This window comes from Salmo trutta, chromosome 18, assembly GCF_901001165.1.
Source record: "Salmo trutta chromosome 18, fSalTru1.1, whole genome shotgun sequence".
Classification (NCBI taxonomy): domain Eukaryota; kingdom Metazoa; phylum Chordata; class Actinopteri; order Salmoniformes; family Salmonidae; genus Salmo; species Salmo trutta.
The window spans coordinates 41,141,425-41,166,492 of NC_042974.1; the positions used below are offsets into that span (position 1 = coordinate 41,141,425).

General features: G+C 44.2%; 1 protein-coding gene across 2 annotated transcripts in view; it reads right to left on the minus strand.

Moving 5' to 3' along the window:
• Positions 1 to 25,068, minus strand: part of LOC115153302 (attractin-like protein 1) — a 332,646-nt gene that overhangs the window by 175,383 nt on the left and 132,195 nt on the right. For both annotated transcript variants that reach the window (XR_003867679.1, XM_029698596.1), the window contains exons 22-24: positions 15,297 to 15,349; positions 1,426 to 1,520; positions 1,162 to 1,240 (exon numbers count right to left, since the gene is read on the minus strand). Coding sequence is in view for 1 of the 2 variants with exons in the window: in XM_029698596.1 (XP_029554456.1) it covers positions 1,162 to 1,240; positions 1,426 to 1,520; positions 15,297 to 15,349 (227 nt within the window). In the remaining variant the exon portion in view is untranslated. The remainder of the gene's footprint in view (positions 1 to 1,161; positions 1,241 to 1,425; positions 1,521 to 15,296; positions 15,350 to 25,068) is intronic.

Genomic DNA, 25,068 nt, shown 5'->3' on the forward strand with positions numbered 1-25,068 from the left:
CTTATCCAGAGCGACTTACAGTAGTGAATGCATACATTTTTTTTCTCCATACTGGTCCCCCGTGGGAATTGAACCCACAACCCTGGCATTGCAAACACCATGCTCTACCAACTGAGCCACACGAGACAATTATGTTTGTTAACAAGACATTTGTGGAGTGGCTGAAAAACAAGTTTTAATGACTCCAACCTAAGTGTAAACTTCCGATTTCAACTGTATAGGTACAGAGGGCATAGGTACTGCTGTGACAGTTCCACCAGTCAAACAAACCACGTTTAGTGATGACAGTCGAGAGAGTACACAGAAATAGGTAGCCAGGCTATTGACAGTGATGTTTTAGAAGACAGATGCACAGATTCTAGCAGTGATAGCGGGTGTAACCTGTCAACACACATGTAACTCCCAGCCAGAGACTTGTTCTGTTCAAATAAAGCTTAAAAAAATGTAAGGAAAGTGTAATTCTACTTCCTTTACAAAAAAGAGAGATGCATGTATATTTTAAGTAGTCATAATTGAAGACGTTATCAAGAATACTGCATTAGTAGGGCAGACTTTAGGACAGCTTTAATAAAAGATTACCCCAACTACTTTATCAGTGCCATAACACAGACTCACTGTAATTGTTCAGCACATATATTCTGAAGCCCTGAAGTTTCCTCTCAAATTAAGTAAAAAAAAAAAAGTTCTGGGCCCTTAACACGGGAACAGTCTGGGCAAGGTTTTATCTTAATTGAAATCACACAAAAACACTTCAACAATGCCCCAATGCCATAATTAAAAATATCTCCACTGCATTTTTCAAGAGGGGCATTCCTCTACAGACATTCTTGTCTAATGAGAGACACTGAGCAGAACAACAAAGGCACCATTCCCTCTGGGTAAGTTGACAAATTGAGTGAGATTCTGTACATCAGAGTTTGTACGTTTTATTTTTACCATCTCAGGTGACTAGTACAGTATTAAAATGTCCTACAATGGATTATGTAGTGCACGGGGTGTACACTGTATGATGCTGAATGGGTTATATCCGCCGTAGTGACTATAGCTAGGTGGTCAGTCAGAATCAATGTTGTCAAACAGTCAAATAAACATTGACATTGACATTTACTACAGCACATACCGATCCAAACTATGGCAAAATGATCAGCTAAGACAAGTTACCTGTTGATCCAATAGACCAGGTGATGTTGAGGTTGAAGTTGTTGGATGCATTGATCGACATGTCCAAGTTCTTGTTGCTCTGTAAAATATGACCACAAAACGAGGTCGAACACATGTATTCCAAACCAACATTATGATGACTTGGAATAATACTTATGTGGGTTTTCTCTTCTTTACATAATTGATGCATGATATACATAACAGAAAGGCTACATGAGACCGTCCCTCAGGATGACTGAGGGAAGCCTCTGTGTGGTTACTGACCTGTTCAGGGGTGGCCATGAAGTTGATGGCGGTGTAGTGGTGGTCATCCTCCTGGAGAAGGCTGAAGGTGAACTGATAGTCAATCAGCAGGTTGTCTGCAGGGACAGAGAGACAAACAGAATATTAGGGATGTATTCTTAAAGTGCAGGGACACACAGTCAGAACAACTCTCGTCGGAAGAGTTGCCCAGGAATCAGACCACAACAAGTGCAAGTGATTGCCTTCCTTTTCATATCAATAATGCAGTATTTCAATCAGCACAAGCTGTACTAGGAAACAAGAGTAGAGGAAGATCAATATGACATGGGTGTACGGCTAATAGAAAGTATTCACTGGGATTCAATGCCTGTTCTATTTTTATAAACGTTTGTCCTATTCAATGACAGGGCCTCATTGTCTGAGCCACAATGGGCTGTAATGCTGGGATTTGGAACATTTACCATCTGGACCACAGCAGGACTCTAGGAAGGTCACCTTGTCTGATTCCATTCAGAAGACAGCCCTTGATTCAAAGGGTACTGTCTAGGAGGAGCCATGTGGGAGACGGTCTCTATTGGATTGTCAATATGCTCAGCAGGACAGTTCACTAACCCCTTCAGATCACTATTATTAACTATTCAGAGGAGTTCAGGTGCCACCAGGGGTGCACAACTAGGGTTGCAAAGGGTCGGAAACTTTTTCACTGGAAATTTTCCATGGGAAGTTAAGCCCCGGAATTTGGGGAATTGTGCTTAAATTCATCAAAAAAGTTAGCTTATAACAGTGAACCTTTTTTGTGGGATACACATAAGGCACTTCTAGGTCTTATGGGATATTTTGGTTAAACTATCCCCAATTCAATGGAATTGCAACCCTCTGCATGCACAGTGCATTCTTCCATCGCATGTACAGCTGATTCTCAAGATCTTGCACAATAATGACATTGAGCCCACACAACTACACTGTCTGAGCCAAGGACTACATAATTTCTGGTAAGTTTTGATTACAATACTGGGTGGGGTGAATATATTTTATATGACATACATGATTTTTTGTTAACTAGTAAATTGTAGCCTACAGCAAAGTGTGTTTAAATCATTTCTAACTTGTTAACAATTTCTGCTAGTTAGTTTTTGCTACTATGTGGGTTTTGGCTTGCTTGAGCCTGCTAACTGAGGAGTGTTAATTAATTAATTTGTTTCCATACATGTTTCATTCTAAAACATGTATCTTACAAAGGAGTTGTTTGATCTAACTGCTTAACTATTTATCTGTACATGGAATTGTATTTGTTTTTTTTACTAATTGTTTTCTAATCATTACAGGAAAATGACACGGGCACTACCTGATGTGTGGAGACAATTCACTACAGCTAATGCACAAGGAAACGCTGTGTACATTTGCAAATACTGCACCAAATCATATGTGAAGAATGCAACAAAGATGCAGAATCATCTGGCCAAGTGCATAAAGTTCCCGCAGCGCTCACAACAAGCAACCTCTGACAAAAGTCCCTCTACTTCTATTCGAGGTGAAAATGATGAATCCGACACCGTATCGATAGCAACAGCTCATGGTCTTCCTGGAATCAGAAGTGTTTTTTGTACTCAATGGAGGAACGTAGTCAGAGAAATGCTGATGAATGTCTTGCTTGAGCTGTGTATGCAACTGGTTCACCCCTGATGCTCACAGGCAATGTATTGGAAGAGATTTCTGAATGTTCTTCGCCCAGCAGACATGCTTTATTTTTTATTGTATTTTATTTTTCACCTTTATTTAACCAGGTAGGCCAGTTGAGAACAAGTTCTCATTTACAACTGCGACCTGGCCAAGATAAAGCTAAGCAGTGCGACAAAAACAACAACACAGAGTTACACATGGAATAAACAAACATACAGTCAATAACAAAATAGAAAAACTGTATACAGTGTGTGCAAATGAAGTAAGGAGGCAAGTCAATAAATAGGCCATAGTGGCTAAGTAATTACAATTTAGCAATGAACACTGGAGTGATAGATGTGCAGATGAGGATGTGCAAGTAGAAATACTGGTATGCAAAAGAGCAGAAAAACAAAAACAAATATGGGGATGAGGAAGGTAGATGGTAGGGCTATTTACAGATGGGCTGTGTATAGCTGGGACATTACCAACCTTTCAAAGCACTTCATGGCTACGGACGTGAGTGCTACGGGTCTGTATTCGTTTGGGCAGGTCGCCTTTGTGTTCTTTGGCAGCATGAGTGAAGGAAACTTTGTTGCGAAATAGGAAGCCGATTCTAGATTTAATTTGGATTGGAGATGTTTAATATGAGTCTGGAACAAAAGTTTACAGTCTAGCCAGAGACCTAGGTATTTATAATTGTCCACATATTCTAAGTCAGAACTGTCCAGAGTAGTGATGCTAGTCGGGCGGGCGGGTGCGGACAGCGATCAGTTGAAGAGCATGCATTTTGTTTTACTAGCATTTAAGAGCAGTTGGAGGCCACAGAAGGAGTGTTGTATGGCATTGAAGCCCTTTTGGAGGTCTGGAGTCTGGAGGTTAGTTAGCACAGTGTCCAAAGAAGGGCCAGAAGTATACAGAATGGGCTCATCTGCATAGAAGTGGATCAAAGAATCACCCACAGCAAGAGCGACATCATTGATATATACAGAGAAAATAGTCGGCCCGAGAATTGAACCCTGTGGCACACCCATAGAGACTGCCAGAGGTCCGGACAACAGGCCCTCCGATTTGACACCATGAACTCTATCTGAGAAGTAGCTAGTGAACCAGGCGAGGCAGTCAGTTGGGCCAGTTGCTGCGGGTGGTGCAGAGCTGTTGGCCGGGGTTGGGGTTGCCAGGTGGAAAGCATGGCCAGCCGTAGAGAATTGCTTATTGAAATTCTCGATTATCGTGGATTTATCGGTGGTGACAGTGTTTCCTATCCTCAGTGCAGTGGGAAGTGGGCAGCTGGGCTTTACAGTGTCCCAAAACTTTTTGGAATTAGTGCTGCAGGATGCAAATGTCTGTTTGAAAAAGCTAGCATTTGCTTTCCTAACTGACTGTGTATATTGGTTCCTGACGGTTCCTGACTTCCCTGAAAAGTTGCATATTGCGGGGACTATCCGATGCTAGTGCAGTACGCCACAGGATGTTTTTGTGCTGGTCAAGGGCAGTCAAGTCTGGAGTGAACCAAGGGCTATATCTGTTCTTAGTTCAATATTTTTTGAAAGAGGCATGCTTATTTAAGATGGTGAGGAAAGCACTTTTAAAGAACAACCAGGTATCCTCTACTGATGGGATGAGGTCAATATCATTCCAGGATACCCGGGCCAGGTCGATTAGAAAGGCCTGCTCGAGAAGTGTTTAAGGGAGCGTTTGACAGTGATGTGGTCATTTGACCGCAGACCCATAACGGACGCAGGCAATGAGGCAGTGATCGCTGAGATCCTGGTTGAAAACAGCAGAAGTGTATTTAGAGGGCAAGTTGGTCAGGATGATATCCATGAGGGTGCCCATGTTTACGGATTTAGGATTGTACTGTTTGGGCATAGACCTGGATAGTATGACAGAACTCTGCAGGCTATCTCTGCAGTAGATTGCAACTACGCCCCCTTTAGCAGTTCTATCTAGATGGAAAATGTTGTAGTTTGGGATGGACATTTCCGAATTTTTGGTGGCCTTCCTAAGCCAGGATTCAGACACGGCTAGGACATCAGGGTTGGCGGAGTGTGCTAAAGCAGTGAATAAAGCAAACTTAGGGAGGAGGCTTCTGATGTTCACATGCATGAACCCAAGGCTTTTACGGTTACAGAAGTCAACAAATGAGAGCGTCTGGGGACACACAGGACCTGGGTTAACATCTACATCACCAGAGGAACAGAGGAGGAGTAGGATGAGGGTACGGCTAAAGGCTATAAGAACTGGTTGTCTAGTGCGTTGGGAACAGAGAATAAAAGAAGCAGATTTCTGGGCGTGGTAGGTTAGATTCAGGGCATAACGTACAGACAAGGGTATGATAGGGTGCGAGTACAGAGGAGGTAAACCTAGGGATAGAGTGACAATGAGAGAGGTTGCATCTCTGGAGGCACCAGTTAAGTTAGGTGAGGTCTCCGCATGTGTGGGGGGTGGGACAAACAAGCTATCTACGGCATGTTGAGCGGGACTAGGGGCTCCGCAGTAAAATAAAACAATGAGAGCTACCCTAAACAACAGTATACAAGGCATATTGACATTAGGGAGAGGCATAAAGCAATCACGTGTTGATTGGGAGAGCTAAGACAACAACGGGTAAGACAGCAACAGGTAAACAGCTAAGACAACAACAATGGATAAATGGCGAAGAATGGGCAGAGATGGTCAGTTAGCTACACACAGGGCCTGAGTTCGAGGCTGGGGCCAACAGATAAACAAAATGAAGTACTGTGTTAATAAACAGTCCAGCAGGCATCAGCTGTGTAGCCGAGTGATCATAGCATCCAATGAGCAGCAATAGATGAAACAGGGAGCCGTTCGGTAGTCGTTACAACACTAGGCGAGCGGGAGACACGGTGTTCAGAAAGCTTGCGGGTCGGGGCTAGCAGATGGGTCTTTACCGACATCCACGACGCAGAGGCTGGTTGAGAGCACATCGGCCGAATTACGTCAGCAGACCAGTCGTGATGGATCAGCGGGGATCCGTGTCGACAAAGGGTCCAGGCCAATTGGCAAGAGAGGTATTATAGTTGGTGTACTTTGTTGGCTAGCAGGGAGATGGGCCTAGCAGGGGCTAGCTCGAGGCTAACTGGTGCTTGCTTCTGGACAAGGGCGTTAGCCACAATAGCCACTCGGTAGCAGATAGTTAGCTGCGATGATCCAGTGTAATGGTCCAGAGCTTGCTGCAGGAATCCGGTGATGTAGTGGAGAAAAGCAGTCCGATATGCTCAGGGCTGATATCGCACTGTGCAGACTGACAGGTATTATCCGGGCTAAAGCGGCTGGTGTTTGAGCTAAAGGTAAAGACCGCTAGCAGTGGCTAACAATGACTAAATAGCTAGTAGCTAATTAGCTGGCTAGCTGCTGACGGCTAGCTTCTGACAGAGGTTCCAGTTATAAAGTCCCAAAAAAATAGAAGATCCGTACCACATTGGGTGAGGCGGGTTGCAGGAAGGTATATTTGATTTGAAAATGGAAAAAAAAGATTGAAATATATACAACAACAAAAACTGAAAAAAATGAATATTACATGAGCCAAAACAACACACGTCTTACTGCATTTGCGGGATGCAGAGCTCAACAGAGTTCAAGTGAAGGTCAAGCAAATCATAGAGAAAGCAGACTGTATTGCAATCATCTCTGATGGGGGGTCGAATGTTCGTGGGAAAGGAATAATTAACTACATAATCTCCACCCCTCAACCAGTATTCTACAAGGGACAACAGACACACCGGTCTCTACATTGCAGATGAGCTGAAGGCAGTCATCCATGACCTTGAACCACAGAAGGTATTTTCACTGGTGACAGATAATGCTGCGAACATGAAGGTTGCTTGGTCTAAAGTGGAGGAGTCCTACCCTCACTTCACACCCATTGGCTGTGCTGCTCATGCATTGAATCTTCTCCTCAAGGACATTATGGCACTGAAAACAATGGATACAAGAGAGCCAAGGAAATGGTTATGTATGTGAAGGGTCATCAAGTTATAGCAGCAATCTACCTCACTAAGCAAAGTAAGAAGAATAAGAGCACCACATTGAAGCTGCCCAGCAACACCCGTTGGGGTGGTGTTGTCATCATGTTTGACAGTCTCGTGGAGGGGAAGGTGTCTCTCCAAGAAATGGTCATATTGCAGTCTGCAGATATGGACAGCCCCATCAAGAGGATCCTCCTGGATTATGTATTTTGGGAGAGTGTGGTAAGCAGCCTGAAACTCCTGAAACCTATAGCAGTAGCCATTGCAGGGATTGAGGGAGACAATGCCATCCTGTCTGATGTTCATACTCTGCTTGCAGATGTAAGAGAAGAAATCCGTACTGCAGAAGAAGAAACTGCAGTTCTGAAAAACATGAAAAAGCGTGAAAATTTCTGCCTGAAGCCCATACACGCCGCAGCGTACATGTTGGACCCCAAGTATGCTGGCAAGAGCATCCTCTCTGGTGCAGAGATCAACAAGGCCTATGGTGTCATCACTACCGTGTCTCGCCACCTTGGCCTGGATGAGGGCAAGGTTCTTGGCAGTCTGGTGAAGTACACTTCCAAGCAAGGGCTTGGGATGGAGATGCAATATGGCAGTCGTGCCAACATATCTCATCAGCCACCTGTTGGAAGGGACTTTGTGGATCTGAGGCTCTTTCCCCTGTTGCCTCCATCATCCTCCAAATCCCACCAACATCAGCCACCTCAGAGTGCAACTGGTCCTTGTTTGGGAACACACACACCAAAGCACGCAACAGTCTGACCAATACTAGGGTTGAAAGTTGGTGGCCATCCAGGCAAATTTGAGGCTTTTTGAGCCTGACAACGAGCCATCCTCAACAAGGTTGGAAAGTGACAGTGAAGATGAGGCCTCAGAGTCTGATGTTCAAGAGGTGGACATTGAGGAGGTCCAGGGAGAAGACATGGAAGCCTGAGAGGAAGACAACCAAAGCTTTAGTTTCTAGACTATAATTTTACAGATGTATGTTGAAAACATTTTTGGGAGATGCGATGGATCATTGGCGATCATTCAATATTCAGTTTATTTTGTTGTTCAGTGAAATCCTCCCATGTGAAGAGTCAACTCATTTAATTAAAGTTCAATTCGTAACTAAAATGTTTGTTTGTTTTTTTTCTATTGGAAGGATTTAATCATTTGCAATTATGTCTACTTATGATAAGGTAAAAGGCTTATGTTTCTGTCTCCATATGATATGGTAAATATATCCAATATAAAAAACATCTACATTTAAATGGTATTAATATTAATTTGCATATATTTCCGTTAATTCCCACATATTCCTGTTATTTCCCATATATTCCCGTTAATTCCCGCATATTCCCGTTAATTCCCACGACAAGTTTCCACCTCTGAATATTCCCCAAAATGTGCAACCCAATGCACAACTGAACTCCGGTCCTCAAGTGGTTGCAGGTCCTGCTGGTTTTCCTTTTTTGCAATTTGATCAGACATTGGAGGCCAGGTATGTGCACTCTCTGGGCATTCAATGATATGAACTCCTCAATTCAGTGCCAGGGACCATTTGAAAATGCAGGGATACAGTCCTTGTGGACTGGAGTTGTGCATCCTGCGAAGCCTATAAACCCAATGGCCATCAAAACCAAACCCCACTCACTATGAGGAAATGCCATCTTTCATAGTTAGTCAATGACAGCTGAATGCACTACCTGTCTGTCTCAGAAGCTCTCCATTCACTTCCCCATTTCACGCCTTCTATGAACTGCTGTTTATCAGCCACATGAGAAGAACATACAATTGTTTTTCATCGTTCTAACTCAACAAAAAAATACTCCTGCTGAGTTCAGAGAGGATTTCATTTCAGAACGCACATTTCAAGCCTTAGCGAGACGAAAGGAAATTATGTTCGACAAATAGTTGCGTTTTGTTTAGTCGCCATGCCGAATTAAAGGAATTAGCAGATATCAGATCAAAGCCAATGCGTGACTCTTTCTCCCTCACGCTTCGGGCACACACGTTGCTGTGTGTTGTTTATCCCATAAGGGTCTTCAGTAAACTTCAAACAGTTCTACATGCTCTGTAAAGAGGACACAGAAGTGCAGAGAAATTCAAAAAAGGACATTGTGAGGTTTCTAGGGTGTTTGGTACCCGTGTATGGTGCTTATTAATGTACAGTATACTTAGACAAATGCCGTGCCCACTCAAAGAATCCCTGCTGAAAACAATGACATTATGCAAAGTGGAAGACTTGTCAAGTTGTGCAATCCTTTAAAACATCGAACATGTTTCAATATGTTAGATTTCATGCCTGATATAATATTTGCCACTGTGATGCAAAAGCAACAAGTGCAAATTAAAACTCCCATCAGAGAAATAACAAAACAATTTCCCCTCGGATAATCTAAATTATTTGCATACATTACATAAATGTGAACATGTTTATTGGGCACACATTTTACCTTACAAAGATAACTTAAATAAGGCAATGTAAGCATCAAATGAGCTACACAAGACTAAAGTTGCTATAGACAAGTCATGGTATTAGCATACTGTGTAACTTTATTCAGAATCTAAAAGAAAGAGCAAAATCTCACCTGTAAAGTAATTTCATATTTAGAAGTCTGCATCCAGTAAGTTGAAACAGCATGATGCCCTATTCAACATCAGCGATACAGGATGCACTTGGAGATTTCATTTAATGCCTGTTACTATTCATTACCTTGCATTTGAAACATTTTCTTCAAAGACAAATAAATGCATGTATAGCATTAGTACAGAGAGAAAGCAATTAGTTAATCTTTTTTTTTTTCAAAAAGAACACCAACAACCATGTTTCCATCCAACCTTTTTACGCAAGTAAAGTACATGTCGGGTAAAAATTTTCGTCATGAATCTTGTTCTGGAAGCAGCTCTGCAGAGTGGTCACTAGCTGGCACATCCATAAAGTCCTACAACCTAACTTTAACCACCCTGTTAACCCAAATGCCTAAATTAAATTAAGAACAAAAAGCACATTTTTGTTTTCATGAGTTTTTACAGTATAGCCAATTTAAACTTTGCAGCTTGCCTATCTAAGGGGAAATTGTTCAGTTCTGCCTCCAGGACAAGGCTCATGACAATAAACATCAACCTGCGATTTTGAGGGGTTGGTTAAATGTGGAAAAAACATTTCAGTTGAATGCATTCAGTTGTGCAACTGACTAGGTATCCCCTTTCCCCTTCTTTATGTCTGTAATTCATTCTGCGAGAAATGCGTTTATGCGCAAATATTGATATAATAACCATCATACGGTAAACTTGGAGTCTCGCAATGATATGTTGTGTAGTCCTCCCACTACGACTCGGGAAAGCATGCAGTATATCAGGCTACAGATGATATGTTGTGTAGTCCTCCCACTACGACTCGGGAAAGCATGCAGTATATCAGGCTACAGATGATATGTTGTGTAGTCCTCCCACTACGACTCGGGAAAGCATGCAGTATATCAGGCTACAGATGATATGTTGTGTGGTCCTCCCACTACGACTCGGGAAAGCATGCAGTATATCAGGCTACAGATGACATGTTGTGTGGTCCTCCCACTACGACTCGGGAAAGCATGCAGTATATCAGGCTACAGATGATATGTTGTGTGGTCTTCCCACTACGACTCGGGAAAGCATGCAGTATATCAGGCTACAGATGATATGTTGTGTGGTCCTCCCACTACGACTCGGGAAAGCATGCAGTATATCAGGCTACAGATGATATGTTGTGTGGTCCTCCCACTACGACTCGGGAAAGCATGCAGTATATCAGGCTACAGATGATATGTTGTGTGGTCCTCCCACTACGACTCGGGAAAGCATGCAGTATATCAGGCTACAGATGATATGTTGTGTGGTCCTCCCACTACGACTCGGGAAAGCATGCAGTATATCAGGCTACAGATGACATGTTGTGTGGTCCTCCCACTACGACTCGGGAAAGCATGCAGTATATCAGGCTACAGATGACATGTTGTGTGGTCCTCCCACTACGACTCGGGAAAGCATGCAGTTTATTAGGCTACAGATGATATGTTGTGTGGTCCTCCCACTACGACTCGGGAAAGCATGCAGTATATCAGGCTACAGATGACATGTTGTGTGGTCCTCCCACTACGACTCGGGAAAGCATGCAGTATATCAGGCTACAGATGACATGTTGTGTGGTCCTCCCACTACGACTCGGGAAAGCATGCAGTATATCAGGCTACAGATGACATGTTGTGTGGTCCTCCCACTACGACTCGGGAAAGCATGCAGTATATCAGGCTACAGATTACATAAACGATGAACTTCACAGGGTGGGGAAAAGTACACAGTGATGAGCTTGATGCTCCTACCCAGTTAATAGTGAGGGTCTTACAGGGTCTTATTCTGATGACATGATGTTCAATGCTTGGCTGCCGTTTGACTAATTAAAAATTATCTTACTCTTTTGTCCATTGTATATGTGAGCTGCTGGCTTTAGCGCACATGCCAAGACCAGAGTAGGCACATTCGCTATATAACGCAACATATTTTGTGACAAAACCATCAGTAGAGTTGAAAACCTGCTGGAAACCCATTTAACTTGATTTATTTATTTTATTTGGTACATGGGAATTTAACCACAAAAGTTCTGTCCATGTGCACCATCATCATACACACCGTTTTATCTGCAAAATGAAACATAGCTCCGGTGGGAAAATGCACATATTGTTTTTATGCAGATTTTAGAATATTCGCATGGAAACCGAGCTATTGAGAATTTACACTCAGGACACTTGCTCAGAAGAAGTGGTTTCCTTGATTATTCTGGGCCCCCAGGTAAAGTGACACCTATAATGATGGCGGTATCTTCTGTAAAATAGCTATGAACATGTGCCTGTCTGATGGTAGCACTCAGCTTGTCTGATGGTACTACTCAGCTGTCTGTGCCAACTGCCTGACTGATAATGTTCAGACATCTATTGTACAATTAAGTTGTCTGCTCAGTATTACTAATATTAGTTTAAATGGAGATAATTCCCTCAGTCAAGTCGAACAGACACTCTTCGTGACAACATCGAGGTTCAAGACCATAGTCTACACAGCCTGTCTACAATTAGCAAGTAGAGATTATCAGCACAGAGAAGCCTCCGTGCTTGCATCTGGGGAGAGTATCTCTCACTGTATCTATCTGACACTGGTTAGGCGTCTGCGCAGAGTGCCTGTCAGATAGTGTTTAGTGTTTAGTGCAGAGTGCCTGATCCTCTCATGATAAGGGGCTTGAGGGTTTGAGGCTGGTAATGGCGGGTGGCGGGGCTGGTGGGACACACTTGGTGGCTCCTTCTCATTAGGGCCTTCTAGCTGACACTGATCCACTGTGAGAGCAACTCATTACCCACACTAACCTGGTCAGCCACTGACGACCAGCTTCCTCATTAGCATCAGCCATGATTACATTCCAGTGGGAACCCACTGGGCACACACTGGTTGAATCAATGTTGTTTCATCGTAATTTGTCAACGTATTGTGACATGGAATCAATGTGTTGTTTTCATCTCATTTCAACCAGAATTGTAAATATTGATATTATGGTAAAACTTCAACTTAAATACTTGGACTTAAGTAAATGAATCAATTTATGATGAGGTTGAGTAGTGGTTGACATTTTATCTGCCATTCCACAGACCACCCACTATACAGTATATTAAATGTAGGATGAAAAAGATTTTTAACATTTCTGTGTGGAATTTGTCTACGCAATTTCAACGTACACATAGTTCTGATGTGTTGAAATTAGACTGATGTAACAACCAGTTAGTCAGGTGAAGTCAAAGAATTGAAGTTGAAGTTTTACCCTCATTTCAATGTTTACAACTCTGGTTGAAATGAGATGAAAACGGTACTGGTCACATGAGGGGTTAAATGTGGAAGACACATTTCAGTTGAAGGCATTGAGTTATACAACTGATTAGGTCTCCCCCTTTCCCTTTATACTTTTTTCAAATCCAATGTATTTTTCGCGTTGATTGGAAGAATGACATAGATCAGTTTCCAGTGGTAGGTAGTATTATGCCTACCATTAGTATAATTACTAAGTACTATTATTAGTAGTAGAAGTACATATTGAAGCCATAAAGTAGTTGTAGAAGTACTAGTAGTTTGACTAGTACAGTAGCAAGATCTCAATTAATAAAATGTCCTTCCTCATCATCATTACTCTCCCTATCATTATTAGTGTCATTGTAATAGATTTCTGCCTTGTCACAATTGACATAAGTAGATGGTTAAATAATTAGCATGTAATGAACGTGCAAAGTAAACATCAATCCCCTCAAATAGAGGATGTCACACTCAGTTCCCAGAAAGCCATATGTGCTACCCTTCAGTCGCCCTGATTCATTAGGCATAATTGGCCCAATTAGTCTCTTTAACCTTCACATCCACATCCCAGCTTACCCATCCGCACATCCTACATGTCCAACAAATCCTACACATCTGCACTGGTAATGCTTCTAGGAAAGGCAGGGCTTGACTCACAATAGCTAGCCTTTAGCAAAACAACATGATAAAGGCTTTGAATCTTGATTGGTTATGACATAATTGTAGCACTTAAGTGGGGCTTAACCTTGGAGCCTAAGTTTCTACACACGTGACATAATGGAAAACACTATCAGTCATCAAACATGGCAGACCTTTCAGTCCTCTGAGGTGAACGACAGCTTTGCTGATGACCCCGCCTGTTATGGAGATTTGAAATGCCATGTAGGATGAAAATCAGTCCCACTTTCTCACAGACCTCAAATAGAGCTCTTATTTATCCTCCATGTCCACCGTGAGATCTGAATAGCATGCTAATAGATGATTTACAGCCACTTTTCTATTTGATAGAATAGCGTATGATAAAGGAACACAGGAAACAAATGTATTTCTAATGTGCCATTTAGAGTATCCGTGTGCTTGTTTGGCCATGTTCAAACAGACCTGGCAGATAGCTTGTCCATTTGCTCCCTAATGACTTTGAACCCTCTCAACTGACGCAGGGGAACGATCAGGATATGACATGTCCCTCAGGGGACACAGTCCGTAGCCAAACAGAGATAGGCGGATAGACACCTCTCAGAGTGACCATAGTGATTGGGAGTGATCTCCACAGACACGTCCTCCACTGCCTCCTGGTAACTGTGGGTACACTGTACAGCGAGGGTGCCACCTAGTGCCCTCCTTACTCAGACATAATGCCAGTCAACTGAACAGACACAATCTGTCATGAGTAACAGAAGACAGTGGGGGCCACAGTGAGTGATGCCGGTGCGTGTACTTAACCTTTCTAAAGCTGGTTAGAATCTGACAATACAAATACAGAACAGTACTAGTTCAATAGTTGACAGTTCAGATAGTTGTTTTTAGATAGAGATTTGTTTTCTACATATCTGGATGGGGTTAGATGTTGTGAAGGGTTGTGTTGTTCTAGAGCTCTGGTTGCTCTAATTCCTTTAAAGAACTTAAAGGACAGTCCACAGGTTCTTTTTTTGGTGGGTGTTTTGTGTTTTTTAATAGCTCTGAATATCAACTATTGAAACAAATGTTAAAACTACATGTAGTGTGTGGTATATGTACAGTACATGGTTAGTTTTGAACTAGGTAAGTGAAAGCATTGCTTCGACAAAAAATGTTTGCATTTGTTCTGATCAAAGGGATACTTGATGATTTCCTGACCTAAGCAATTCTGACTACTAGCATCAAAGTTACAATTGACAACCTCTCTCATAGAACTACATTCATGCATGACTACACTCAACAGGATTACTATTGGAAGTGACAGTACTTGAACTTTGTCCAAAAGAGCTACCCTTACAAACCTGGTCAGTGGACCAAATTCCACCGGCTGATGCCAGCATCTGTTTTGAGTAAAATATTCCCCCATGTACTTTAACTTGAAAAACCACACATTTTCTGCAAATGAGTCAAATCAATATGTGGTCTGACACTGATATCTGGAGACAGAAGCCCCTCTAAACCCTGCTACCATCTCCCGCTACAAATCTTTCAAATCAAGTTTAGAGCCAGACAAATCTACAGTCGATTGCTGCCATACTGCCTGGCACAGACTAAAAGCTTCCATCTGCTTAGCCAACTCCCTTCACAGCAAAGGTCAAAGAGATGTGCAGATGTGTGGTATGCTGCAACTGATCAGGACCACGGCAACATCTGGAGGACAAAGATGCAATGGAGACTCAGGTGTGACTGCAGCGGCGGGATACTTACAGTAGCACGTTCCTCTGAGGGGGTTGCCAAGGTAACGGTTCTCGGAGTCGCAACTGCAACAATAAGAGAGAAGGGGGAGAAGAATAGACGACATAGAACAATGAGCTTAACAAGGTATCTGTCACTTTGCCAAAGCCATCACAGACTGTTAATAACATCATCACTGAGGTTTATTTTGGGCGTGTCAGGGAAAAGTGTCCTGAGAGGCTGTTTGTAGAGGTAGTATCTGAGGTGACAATACTGTGTGCTGCTTCTGGTGCTGTCCTCTCCCTGGATATGATGAGGTGATTTCCCCAGATAGCCCTATCTGACAACACCGCTCTGCTCAGGGGCAGGATGTCTGTCTGTCTGTCTGTCTGTCTGTCTGTCTGTCTGTCTGTCTGTCTGTCTTCTGAACAGCAGGGGAGTTAGACGGCTACAGACAGCCCAGCTAGAGAGCACCTTGAACGCTACTGAAAGACGGAGAGGACAGCTACAGTAAGACCTAACAGAGGCTTGAAAAATACACTAAACTGAATAAGTGCTATTAAACAATAGTCAGGTGTGTGGATGACTCCATCAACCCTTAATTTGACCCTGTTTGTCAAGTCAATCAGGCAGCCTTGACTCCAATACTAAGACAAGGTCCTCAAAATGCAGGAAGAGAATTGAAAGCAGACTAGACTGTGGGGAGTCAGGAGTACCAAGTGTGAGGGTTATTGTGGTCGATGGCATTTGATCATATGGTTTGGTTTACGAAGCAGGGGTCATTACTGCAGTCCAAAGACCCATGTTTATTACCAATACCCAACTTCTACAAAACCCAGGAGGAGACCTTGGAAAGGGCAACAGTGTGGAAAACCGCCACTTTGTAAATACATACTCCACTATTTTGAAAAGCCTATCGAAACAGATATGATACATCGTTAAATCTGCCCCTTGAGTCAATAAATGGATTCAGAACGTAATTGCTAGGGTTTGCAAGGCTGGTCAGGCAGTGGTTACAGCGAAATAAGGTAGGCAATGCTCACTTTCCTGTGCTTATACATAACAAAACAGATTTCATTCAGTGGCTGGCCAACCCTTAGTATGAGAGTCATAAAGTAGCAGTAATGAATATTTCATAGCCAAGGACGGGGCTTTATCCTTCTGTATTGTTCTTATAGAGGGCGTAGTAAACAATAACCCCACAAAACAGCTCAAGAAGACTTCAATTCAAATACAAAGGCCGCAGCAGTGTTATCTGGTTTGTACGCCTCAGTCCATCTATTTGTTGAAGGCCTTGTGAGCATACGAGTTTGGAACCGATTGTATTCCCCTTACACAAAGCCAAGGCCAGGACAAAAATATTTTCCTCAGTTAATCTTAAGAACATGACAGCAATTTTAAGATGCACCACGGGGACTTTAGAAGGCCCCAGCCCCACTCGCCATCTCCCCAGAGAACACTAACACTTAACACTCAGCTAGGGGCTGGCTGGTTGGTTATTAAGTAGCTTAAGTGGTAATGGTGCCAAGATGGGTGTACCACACTGGCTTCCTTCCCCAGTCTCTCTTCTGTCTGTTTGGCTGCCTTTCACTCCTACGCTCACAGACTGGGATGACATAGAGAAAAGCACCACTGTCCTTCGGGACCCTTAATCTGCTATTAGGCTGCCACAGTCTCAGCTTTTCCCCAGACAACAGAACACACACACACAGGCTGTGTGAAGAGTGTTTGACTCTCTGTGAACCCTCAGCACGGCTTTCTCTGTGAGCCGTGACAGAGGGCAGAAGGTCTGAAGATTAAAGGTCGCTGTGGGCGCATGCCATCGCTCTGTGTGTGTGTGTGTGTGTGTGTGTGTGTGTGTGTGTGTGTGTGTGTGTGTGTGTGTGTGTGTGTGTGTGAGCGAGAGAGAGGGGGAGAAAGAGAGAGAGAGAGAGAGAGAGTCTGTGGTTTGTCTGTTCATGCATCAGTTGCTGTCAGTAACAGGAGGAGCATGCTAAGGTAAATGCTGAGATGGGAGATTGGATCTATTTAAAAAGCCAACTTCCCCCTCTCACTCGCACAAACCCACCTATGCCATGACCCCATTGGGCCACACAGCGTGCAAGGCAGGGTGGCAACAGCAGTGCCAAAATAAACCTCTGAAACTGAGTCTGTTTACTTCGCTCTCTTCTGGGACCAAGGTTCTAGGGGAGCACGAATATAACCTAGGTGTCAGGAGACGCAGGAAAGGAAGGGGAGACTGTTGCGTTTCAGTCTGATAGGAAGGAGTCTTTTAATTAGACTCACCACGTAAGAAGAGGTACCTACCTTTGATTTCACACTTTTGCGTGCACAGCAACAGTGCAAACACACACACATCAAATCAAATTAATTCAAGCTTTATTTACACAGCACATTTCAGACATGAATGCAACGCAAAATGATTCACAGGGGGAAAAATTTTATAAAAACAATGAAAATAAAAACAGAAACATGAAGATAAATAACAAAATAATAGCAATAAAAATGTAAACACTAAAAAGCACCCTAAGGAAAAGCATAGTGAAAAAGGTGTGTTTTAAGATCAACAGTTGAAGTTGGAAGTTTACATACACTTAGGTTGGAGTCATTAAAACTCGTTTTTCAACCACTCCACAAATGTCTTTTTAACAAACTATAGTTTTGGCAAGTCGGTTAGGACATCCTGTCACGCCCTGAGAGAGAGAGACGGTTTGTTTCTCTATGTGGTTAGGTCAGGGTGTGGGGTGGGCATTCTATGGTGTCTATTTCTTTGTGTTGAGCCGAGTATTGTTCCTAATCAGAGGCAGCTGTCTATCGTTGTCTCTGATTAGGAATCATACTTCGGCAGCCTTTCCCCACCTGTAGTTGTGGGATCTTAATTTTGTACTGCTTGTTAAGCCTACAAGACATTACGGTCGTTATCATTGTTTATTCCTTTTTGGTTGTAGTGTTCTGAGGTAAATAAATACAACGATGAACACTTACCACGCTGCACTTTGGTCCACTCCTTTAGACAATCGTGACAGAAGATCCCACCACCAAAGGACCAAGCAGCGTGGGCCGATGGACTGGACATGGGAGGACATCCTGGATGGTAAAGGATCCTGGACGTGGGAGGAGATCCAGGCCGGAAGGGATCGCCTCCCATGGGAACCGGTGGAAGCAGCGAGGGAGGTACAGCGACGAGATCGACAGGCAAGGCAACAACCGAGGCCCGAGAGGCAGCAGCAAAAAAATGGGGGGGGCACACGGGTAGATTGGCTAAGGCGGTTTTAAGACCTGAGCCAACTCCCCGTGCTTACCGTGGGGAGCGAGTGACTGAACAAGCACCGTGGTATGCGGTGATGCGCACTGTGTCGCCCATACGAAGTACAAGCTCCTCACCGTTGCCGTGCTAGTTGGCCGTCAGCCAGGAAGAAGTGCGCCGGCTCAGCGTATCTGGTCTCCAGTGCGTCTCTTCGGCCCAGGTTATCCTGCGCCTGCTCTACGCACAGTACCCCCCGTGCACCAGCACAGCCCAGTTCGTATTGTACCAGCGCCCCGCCCTTGCTGGGCTAAAGTAAGCATCCAGCCAGGACGGGGTGTGCCAGCCCTAAGCTCCAGACCTCCAGTGCGCCTCCACGGCCCAGTATACCCTGTGCCTGCTCTGCGCACCCAGTCTCCTGTGCGTCTCCCCAGTCCGGTGAGACTGTTCCAGCTCCACGTATGAAGCCTCCAGTGATGATCAATGGTCTGAAGCCTCCAGTGATAATCCATGGCCCGGAGCCTGTAGGGATGATCCATGGCACGAAGCCTTCAGTGATAATCCATGGCCCGGAGCCTCCAGTGATGATCCATGGCACAAAGCCACTAGTGATGATCCATGGCGCGGAACCTGTAGTGATGATCCATGGCACGGAGCCTGCAGCGACGGTCCCCAGTCCGGAACCTACAGAGACGCTCTCCAGTCCGGAGCCTCCAGCGACGCTCCTCAGTCCGGAGCCTCCAGCGACGCTCCCCAGTCCGGAGCCTCCAGCGACGCTCCCCAGTCCGGAGCCTCCAGCGACGCTCCCCAGTCCGGAGCCTCCAGCGACGCTCCCCAGTCCGGAGCCTCCAGCGACGCTCCGCAGTCCGGAGCCTCCAGCAATGCTCCTCAGTCCCGAGTCTTCACCGTTGGTCTGCAGCCCTGAGTCTTCAGCGGCGGTCTGCAGCCCTGAGTCTTCAGCGGCGGTTGGCAGTTCAGAGCCTCCGGCGATGATCCACGGTCTGGTTCCTCCGGCGACACAGAAGCGGGGGGATCAGCGTGCAGTGTGGGGACTACGCCCGAACCAGAGTCGCCGCCAAGCATAGATGCCCACCCGGACCCCCCCTATAGGTTCAGGTTTGCGGCCGGGAGTCCGCACCTTTGGGGGGGGGGACCTGAGAGAGACGGTTTGTTTCTCTATGTGGTTAGGTCAGGGTGTGGGGTGGGCATTCTATGGTGTCTATTTCTTTGTTTTGAGCCGAGTATGGTTCCTAATCAGAGGCAGCTGTCTATCGTTGTCTCTGATTAGGAATCATACTTAGGCAGCCTTTCCCAACCTGTGGGATCTTAATTTTGTACTGCTTGTTAAGCCTACAAGACGTGACGGTCGTTATCATTGTTTATTCCTTTTGTTGATAGTGTTCTGAGGTAAATAAATGCAACGATGAACACTTACCACGCTGCGCTTAGGTCCACTCCTTTTGACGATCGTGACACATCTACTTTGTGTGTGACACAAGTAATTTTTCCAACAATTGTTAACAGACAGATTATTTCACTTATAATTCACATAAATCACAATTCCAGTGGGTCAGAAGTTTATATACACTAAGTTGACTGTACCTTTAAACAGCTTGGAAAATTCCACAAAATGATGTCATGGCTTTAGAAGCTTCTGATAGGCTAATTGACATCAGTAAAATGGAGGTGTACCAGTGGATGTATTTCAAGGCCTACCTTCAAACTCAGTGCCTCTTTGCTTGACATCATGGAAAAATCAAAACAAATCAGCCAAGACCTCAGAAAAAAAATTGTAGACCTCCAAAAGTCTGGTTCATCCTTGGGAGCAATTTCCAAATGCCTGAAGGTACCACGTTCATCTGTACAAACAATAGTATGCAAGTATAAACACCATGGGACCACGCAGCCGTCATACCGCTCAGGAAGGAGACGCGTTCTGTCTCCTAGAGATGAATGTACTTTGGTGCGAAAAGTGCAAATCAATCCCAGAACAACGGCAAAGGACCTTGTGAAGATGCTGGAGAAAACAGGTACAAAAGTATCTATATCCACAGTCAAATGAGTCCTATATTGACATAACCTGAAAGGCCGCTCAGCAAGGAAGAAGCCACTGCTCCAAAACCGCCATATAAAAGCCAGACTATGGTTTGAAACTGCACATCATACAAACATCATAGTTTTTGGAGAAATGTCCTCTGGTCTGATGAAACAAAAATAGAACTGTTTGGCCATAATGACCATCGTTATGTTTGGAGGAAAAAGGGGGAGGCTTGCAAGCAGAAGAACACCATCCCAACCGTGAAGCACTGGGGTGGCAGCATCATGTTGTGGGGGTGCATTGCTGCAGGAGGGACTGGTGCACTTCACAAAATAGATTACATCATGAGGAAGGATAATTATTTGGATATATTGAAGCAACATCTCAAGACATCAGTCAGGAAGTTAAAGCTTGGACACAAATAATAGTCCAACGCTCTAACCACTAGGCTACGCTGCCACCCCGGGGCCTTCCAAATGGGTCTTCCAAATGGACATTGACCCCAAGCATACTTCCAAAGTTGTGGCAAAATGGCTTATAGACAACAAAGTCAATGTATTGGAGTGGCCATCACAAAGCCCTGACCTCAATCCCATAGACAATTTGTGGGCCGAACTGAAAAAGCGCGTACGAGCAAGGAGGCCTACAAACCTAACTCAGTTACATTAGCTCTGTCAGGAGGAATGGGCCAAAATTCACCCAACTTATTGTGGGAAGCTTGTGGAAGGCTACCCGAAACATTTGACCCAAGTTAAACAATTTAAAGGCAATGCTACCAAATACTAATTGAGTGTATGTAAACTTCTGACCCACTGGGAATGTGATGAAAGAAATAAAAGCTGAAATAAATCACTCTACTATTATTCTGACATTTCACATTCTTAAAATAAAGTGGTGATCCTAACTGACCTAAAACAGGGAATTTTTACTCGGATTCAATGTCACGAATTGTGAAAAACTGAGTTTAAATGTATTTGGCTAAGGTGTATGTAAACTTCCAACTTCAACTGTATTTTAAATATGTCCACAGTTTCAGGCCCCCTCAGGTTCTCTGGCAGGCTATTCCAGAGGCTGGGGGCATAGTAACTAAAGGCTGCCTCTCCATGACTCTTGGTCCTAGGCTTTCGGATAGTTAAAAGGCCAGTGCCAGAGGACTTGAGGGACCTACTGGGTACATAACTTAAAAGCATGTCTGACATGTATTGGGGTGCACAATCATACAGCTGAGCGCACACACACACACACACACACACACACACACACACACACACACACACACACACACACACACACACACACACACACACATTCACAGAGTACTCAATCCTAATCAAAACAAACACACAAGAAAAAGATCATTAGCAGCTGATTGCAAACAAGGACAGACCTAAACAGGTTAAGGTGTTACTGTAGGAAAGACTCTGGCCCTCAGGCTGGCTCTATATGGCAGCAGATCCAACACTGAAGAGATTATCATAGTGTTTTCTGAAATCTGTCATGGCTGCTGTTCTTCTGCCTTTTATTTCCTATTTTCTCCCTGACAGCAACGCTTGGATGCAGCCTGCTTCCCACATGGAGGCAATTTCAACAGGCACTTAACTTGACATTTATTTGTTCAGTGCAAATTTCCCTTGTCCACCACTTAAGGCTCACATCTCCCTCCATCAAACATTGCTCTGCCTCGCTGGTCCATGGGCACGCAGGCAGAAGCACACAGGAATACACGGTATACTCACAAATACACACATACTGTATTTGAAAACATTTACATTTTAGTCATTTAGCAGACACTCTTATTCAGAGCAACTTACAGGAGCAATTGGGGTTAAGTGCCTTGCTTAAGGACACATCGACAGATTTTTAACCTAGTTGGCGAGAGGAATCAAACCAGCAACTGTTCTGTTACTGGCCCAACGGTCTTAACCTCTTTGCTATCTGCCACCCCAAAAAAACACAAACACACACACACACACACATCTGAACAGACACACATGAATGAATACAATTTTAAACAGGGTAGCACACCAGATATTGAAAAGCATCAGCTGCGTGGCAGGTGTTGAGATAAGTACTGGAATTGGATTTGTATTTTTCTTCGTTAAATTTGGCTCTGTGGCCTAGATCCAATGACCCTACAGTAACTCCCTAACCCACTGACCTCACCCCATGACCCTGGCCACGACTATTCCCCTGCTCAATGTGTGACTGGAAACCAATCAAGCATCCCACCACGCACCATGTGCCCAGCTCTTGGGCTGTAACAGGCAATCATACATAGGCAATGGTGAAGAGACAACACACTCCATACCAGTGTGTTTCTGTCTGCATAACAGTTTGTTTGGTTGTGTGTAAAAAAAACAGTAATTTGTTAGTGAGTGGGTCTGCATTAGTTCTTTTTTCTCTCTTTTCATCTTGTAAATGGAAATTCGGGAAGGACAATTCATTCTACATATATCAGATGTATTGTACCCCAGCTCACGTGTGTGTGTGCATGCTTGTTTGTAGCCTATGTAGAGTGGGCCAGTGAGCTTGATGTCCACACTGCAGATTTAAGCAGACAAAGGCACTGTGAGACAACTCTGGAGCAAAGGACAGAGAATGAACAACCCAACCACATTGCCGGCTTTTGGGCGATAAAATAAATGAAAAGCCGATAAATAAAATTGCAGCCGGCCAAATTGTAGCCCCAATTTCGAGCACCATTCTCTTGCTCCGTGCGAGCTGCCTCTGCTGAGGAGAATGAGAGAGCAAGAGAGCACTGCATCACAGTGCTAGAGGCAACACTACAGATCCGGGTACGATCCCGGGCTGTGTCGCAGCCGGCCACGACGGGGAGACCCATGTGACTGCGCACAATTTGCTCAGCATCATCAGGGTTAGGGGAGGGTTTGGCCGGCTGGGATGTCCTTGTCCCATCCCGCTCTAGTGACTTCTTGTGGCGGCCGGGCGCATGCACGCTGACTTCAGTCGCCAGCTGTATGGTGTTTCCTCTGACACATTGGTGCGGCTGGTTTCCGGGTGAAGCGAGCAGTGTGTCAAGAAGCAGTGTGGCTTGGCGGGGTTGTGTTTCGGAGGATACACGGCTCTCGACCTTCGCCTCTCCCGAGTCCGTACGGGGTTGCAGCAATGGGACAAGACTGTAACTACCAATTGGACATCATGAAATTGGGGAGAAAAAGGGGTAAAAAATAACCCCCAAAAAAGAAGATGAGGCCTCATTGAAGTAAAATGAAAGTTAGAGAGTATGTCTATACTGAAAAGCCTACAAGAAAGGACTACAGACTGCGACAATTTTGTTTAAGAGGCTAAAACCATGATTTGGTCAAATAGTAAAGTACATTATCCTCATGATTCTTATAATCAAAGTGTCTTCCTGCTTGCCCCTGTGCCTGTTTTGTTGGGGCCTGCTTCTGTGTTGAGCGAGCCACTCTCTCTCTCCTTTCCCAAGGAAGAAAAATGCTCCGGGAGAGAAAAAAAAAGTGTTTTGATAGTATAACATTTTAAAATCCAAATGCGCGGAAAACACAACTTGGGTGGAGAAAGGATGTTCTCAGCTTTCAGCTTTTTTTTCTCAACTCAATTTTGAGCTCAATAGCAAAACATTTTTTTTTAACTAGATATTTGATATGGATTTGAGATACAGAGCGGCAAAAGGCCATTGCAAGATGGCGCCGACAGAGATGGTCACCTCGCTTCGAGTCCTTAGGAAAATATGCAGTATTTTGTTTTTTATGTATTATTTCTTAAATTGTTAGCCCAGAAAATCTTAAGTGTTATTACATACAGCCGGTAAGAACTATTGGATATAAGAGCGACGTCATCTTACCAACATTACGAACAGGAATCCGATTTTCCCAAAGTGGAGCCTTTGTTTGGACCACCAGCCAAGACATGGGATCTAATCCTAGAGGGCGACCCCAAAATAACGTCGCCGCGGGAGAGGTAGAAGGAGCGGCATCCTGGTCAGACTTCGTAGGCGTGCACACCACCCACCGCTTCCGAGTATATTACTCTCAAATGTCCAGTCTCTAGACAACAAGGTGGACGAAATTAGGGCAAGGGTTGCCTTCCAGAGAGACATCAGAGATTGTCACACTCTCTGTTTCACGAAAACATGGCTCTCTCGGGATATGTTGTCGGAGTTGGTACAGCCACCGGGTTTCTTCATGCGTCGAGCCAACAGACACAAACATCTTTCTGGTAAGAAGAATGGCGGGAGTGTATGCTTCATGATTAACTACTCATGGTGTAATCATAACAACATACAGGAACTCAAGTCCTTCTGTCCACCTGACCTAGAATTCCTTACAATCAAATGCCGACCACATTATCTCCCAAGAGAATTCTCTTCGATTATAGTCACAGCAGCGTATACCCCCCAAGCAGATACCTTGATGGCCCTCAAGGAAGTTCACTGCACTTTATGTAAACTGGAAACTATATATCCTGAGGCTGAATTTATTGTAGCTGGGGATTTTAACAAAGCTAATTTAAGAACAAGGCTACCTAAATTCTATCAGCAC